At 38.0% G+C, this 4,563-nt stretch overlaps 1 protein-coding gene across 1 annotated transcript in view; it reads left to right on the top strand.

Annotated features, from left to right (window-relative positions):
- The window catches only part of RMND5A (required for meiotic nuclear division 5 homolog A (S. cerevisiae)), a gene marked incomplete at its 5' end in the record, with an annotated part of 26,380 nt that extends 24,272 nt beyond the window's left edge, over positions 1-2,108 (top strand). Inside the window, one exon of the mRNA XM_008591900.1 lies at positions 123-2,108. Coding sequence (XP_008590122.1) covers positions 123-186 — 64 coding nt within the window. The remainder of the gene's footprint in view (positions 1-122) is intronic.
- Positions 2,109-4,563: the final 2,455 nt, after the last annotated feature.

Below are 4,563 nucleotides of genomic sequence, written 5' to 3'. Positions count from 1 at the left end.
TTTTAAAAAAAAAAAAAAAAAAAAAAAAAAAAAAAAAAAAAAAAAAAAAAAAAAAAAAAGAAAATGGAATGCTCTGGTACTGATTTTGTTCCTTGATTCAATGTTTTCTTTCTTGTCTTTAGATTAAAATGTCCATATTGTCCAATGGAACAAAGTCCAGGAGATGCCAAACAGATATTTTTCTGAAGAAATAACTTTAGTGTGCAATTCGTAAGTGAAACTGAATTATGAGTGCATATCAGAAGAGAACGTTCCATTAAATGCAGCTAACCAAGGACTCCCGTGTTTATATAAGCTAATACTCCAGAAACTTTGCCAACATGTTAGTGTACACACACTGAGGGGAACGCTCCAGATGAATATTATCATAGGGCTTTATTATATTCTTGGTCTTCATTTCTGATCAAGTAAATACACCAGCAGTTGTCATTCAATGCAGGTTTTTGTACTTAATTATACGGTGATTTTTTTTACTTTTTAACAGCAGAAACAGAAATTGACCTCCCTGCCATGTGTTTAATATTTCTCCTGCTTTTACTTTTGTCATTTTCTTGATAATTGTAAGCCTTGAGAGTGTTTGTGAAAAAGTTTTTATTTCTTGTTATGTATACACAATTAAATGAATATTCTTCAGAAAAAGTTTCATAAATGGAATTGTGGTTATAAAGCTAATTTGCATTTTTTCGCTTAAGTAAGAAAGATGTGATAGATTCCAAATTTGTTTTTCATGTTTTTCTCTGCTCCAGCTCTTGCCAGGAAGTCAGCACACCTGCATTTGAGCTGTGCTTATAGCCTCAGCAGGCTGACTGTTTAAATTCCATCGTGAATTTAGCAGGCTGGTGTGAGAAGTCTCCCACTGGAATAGAGTGGAAGGAGTACTATCGTTTTTTTGCTTTTATTGCCAAGAGGTGCTTGTTTTAAAAGTGTGTTCAATAAAATGACATGCTGAAGTTAGAAGTGTTCTTAAGTTGATATTTGCTCTCTTGATCTTGGTAGCCCACTTCTCTGAAATCTGCCTTCAGGACTTGGCTGTCGATTGCCTTTGTATGTCATTGCAGACACAGTGTTGTGCGTGTGTGTATATATATGTGCACCAGCATCAAACATTGTGTATCTAGAAGGGAAGAAGCATGTTCCAGTCCTAAAATGCAGTTACCAGACCCATCACTTTAAATCCTTAAAGTTAGAAGCTAGCAAATTTTCTGTCGTGCAGAATATGTTTACTGCTGTTTTTGTGTTTGAATAGTATACTGTTCAATGCTTCTCTTCTGCAAAGTGTATCATCTCATTGACTGTGAATCTGTATATTATTCTGAAGGATACAGATAATGATCTTTTCTCTTGTGAGGTATCTTCATTTAATGCACTGTCCAGAAATAGCCATGTGTAAGAGTCTTTCTCTGTATGTACATGGAAGAGACTTATGTGGACATTATTCTGACTTAAACCCATGAAGCTACTTCATTATGAGAAGAGTGTTATGGAAATCACCAAATATTTTGCAACTTTATTTCATCTGACATGGAACTGATCATCAATGTACGAATACATTCATGAGAAAGTGAAAAAAGAAGAAATCAGAAGCAAAGAGAAATGGGACACTTCACATTTTAAACTACAAATGGACTTAGTTTGAGGGAGGGGAATAACAGGTTTGGTGCTAAGTTAATTGGAAACTGGCAGCATTTGCAGTAATATACCAGCCTGAATGGTTTATCCTGAAATGTTTACCTGGGAGAGCTGGGATTAGTTTGTGAAGAAAATGGGTACTGCAGAAAAGCCCTGTTTGCTTACTGTATAGTGAGGCTACATTGATGGCTCCTGTGCGCTGTGCAGCTTAGCCGGCAATCGGGATTGGCCCAGCTCAGAATGCCTGCCTTGTCCAACCTCTGGCCCCATAGGACTTTTGCCGCATGTTTCTGCTTCACTGGTGGAACCCTCTGTAAAGGTCCCACTCTCTCCACTAAAGCAGTGAAGGAAAAAAGCTGAGATGAGCTCCTTGGACTGCAAAGAGAAGGTAGAGAATTCCAGCCAGTACTCTGTTTGAGGGTGTGAACTGGCTTCTTATATACAGTTTTCCTTTGAATTAAAGCCTAGAGTATCTTTTTCTTTCTTTCTTTCTTTTTTTTTAGAGTATCTTTTTCTTTCTTTCTTTTTTTATAAAACCTTTTTCTCCCTAGGCCAAATTTAGCCTTATTCACAACTTACCCTCACCTTTCCACTTCAACCACCGATACAGCATTTAGCCTTCACGTAAGGTTTGAATGATACAGATATGCTCTAGAAGCTGGTGATAAATATTTTTGGTGGCCAGACACTTCACACAGTTGGCTCAGGCCACTTTTAGGGACAAAAGCCAGAGCTATGCTTTGTCCCTCTCCCAGTTTTGGGACTCCTGTTGACAGTTTTCTGTGCAGCTCATAAAACTTTAACAAGAACATACATTAACTGAAGCATTTGACTTACAACTTCCTGTGTTAAGCTCCTTGTAGTCCCACTGGACAGAAGGCCAAAAATTTGAAACTCTGTTGATCTGACAATTTAACATGAAAATTATGTCTCATGATCTTCTTTAAGTGCATGGACTTAAAATTCATTGGAGACTAAATGTGAAGGAGAGGTGGATTTGAAGAGGCCAGACTTTTACCAAAGATGCTGAAGTTCATGTTCTGTCCTTCCTACTCTAGAAACACCTTCACAAATGGTGTTATGACCATATCATCGCTGATGCTATATGTATGTCAGCAGTATGGGAGGGTGATGCTATTTGTCTCTCTCTGAGTTCACTTGCAAAAAATGATACAGGCAAGGTTTTTTATAGTCAGACTAATTATAATAATGTACATTGAAAACAGACTTTCAGAATGGTTCCTAAATTTCTTTGGGAACCGTTTCCATTTATCAGTTGTGGGCAAAGGCCATGGGACTATGCTAAACCAATAAAATCATATTATCAAATCTTTAGGTTTTGACCTAGCCAGAGTATCTGTGTTTTCAAGTACAGTCTTTACACTGGCTAAGGTTGTCTTTTGATCTTTCTCCTTTGTGTGATCATCACAGATGCCGTTTCTGTTGTTTTAGTGGTGATTATATGAGACTTCTAATACATAAATGAACGGGTATTGGTGCCTCTTTATTTTAAAAATTTTGGAAAAAAGAGCCACCTCATTTTCATAGGGTGTGTATTTTGTGAGTGTGTGAGCATTTAATTGAAAATAAGAAAGTTATGAAGTAAATCTTTTTAAACTTTTCTGCAGCAGCTAATGTATACAGAGACACTAAAACCCACACCAAATTATGTGGGGAATGAGGATCCTTTTTTTTTTCTCTCCAGGTAGTCCCACAGGTCATGCCATTCAAGTTCAGTATTCTTTATGCTGTGAGTTATTTCCACCTCAGTGGTTTCAGCCTTTGAGATAGTGGATATTGCAAAAACCAGGAGCGCTTGGCTGTCCATACAAGACAAGCTGCTTGCAGACTTCATGAGCCCTCTGGCTTTCCAGCTCAACCGCTGATAAAGTGGACTGATAGCCATGGTGTTCACTCTGTTAGTCAGCAGACTCAGGTTATTTTCAGGGAAGGTGTGGAGGCATTGTTTGGTTAGTTTCATCAGTAGGATGTGTAAGGTGAAGACATAAACCAAATACCTTTCACTACTTAACTCTAGTACATTATCTTTAGTAACACTAGAATGCTGTGGTCTTGAGGGAGGGAGGCACACAGAAGGTTTGGCGTTTCGTAAGCCTATCCAGCTGTAGCAGGTTTTATGTGGTGTGGTAGTGTTTACCATAAAGAGGTACAAGCTTCACGAACTGTTCTTATCGAACTATGATTGAATAGATACCAAAAATAGAATGACAAATGTATTTTAACAGCAGATGAGGCAGTTGGTTGTAGGATGAATTCTGTGTTGTTGATTTTACTTCAAGACCTAGCAAGAGAAAAAAAGTTTTGTTTTCAAGACATTTCTGCTGCAGTTTAAACTGTAGTGGGCATATGCTTCGTTTTCTTCCAAAGAGGCAAAAGCAGCTGGAACTGGCTTACAGCACATGCTTTGTTTCGCGGTATGGGTGAAGACGTACGCGGTATGGGTGAAGACGTACACTCTTATTTTAGAGTCACTTACCCTTCTACAGCAAGGCAGATGTGGGGTTCATTAGGATTTAGTGCCTGATCTTTTCTTTTGGGGAGGGGTGGGAGTGAATGTATTTGGGATGGGAGAGAAGCAGAGAAGAAATGGGAGTGTGAGTGAGTGTGCATGTGTCTGGAATTCACCATTACCCCCACCTGTGTCTAGCAAGGAGCAGGTGTTTGATGTACTTTGCTCATGACTGCAGTGTGCATGTATTTTTTCCTCCGTGTTTTCTAAACTTACACTAAAAGGATTCATTAAATCATCTTGTTCAGATGGCTCAGGATTGTATTTGTTTTGCTTACCCTGTGCTCTTGGGTTCTATAGTATTTCTATAATTATGTAACAAGAATAGTGTTGCACTGTAATCTATCATATAAAGTTATATGTATGGAAAATTTTGATCAGTTTTTTAAGAAATGTATCCTGTT

This window comes from Galeopterus variegatus, unplaced genomic scaffold (genome assembly GCF_000696425.1).
Source record: "Galeopterus variegatus unplaced genomic scaffold, G_variegatus-3.0.2 Scaffold7380, whole genome shotgun sequence".
Classification (NCBI taxonomy): domain Eukaryota; kingdom Metazoa; phylum Chordata; class Mammalia; order Dermoptera; family Cynocephalidae; genus Galeopterus; species Galeopterus variegatus.
The sequence above is the reverse complement of the archived record's forward strand: the minus strand, read 5'-3'. Positions and strand labels throughout refer to the sequence as shown.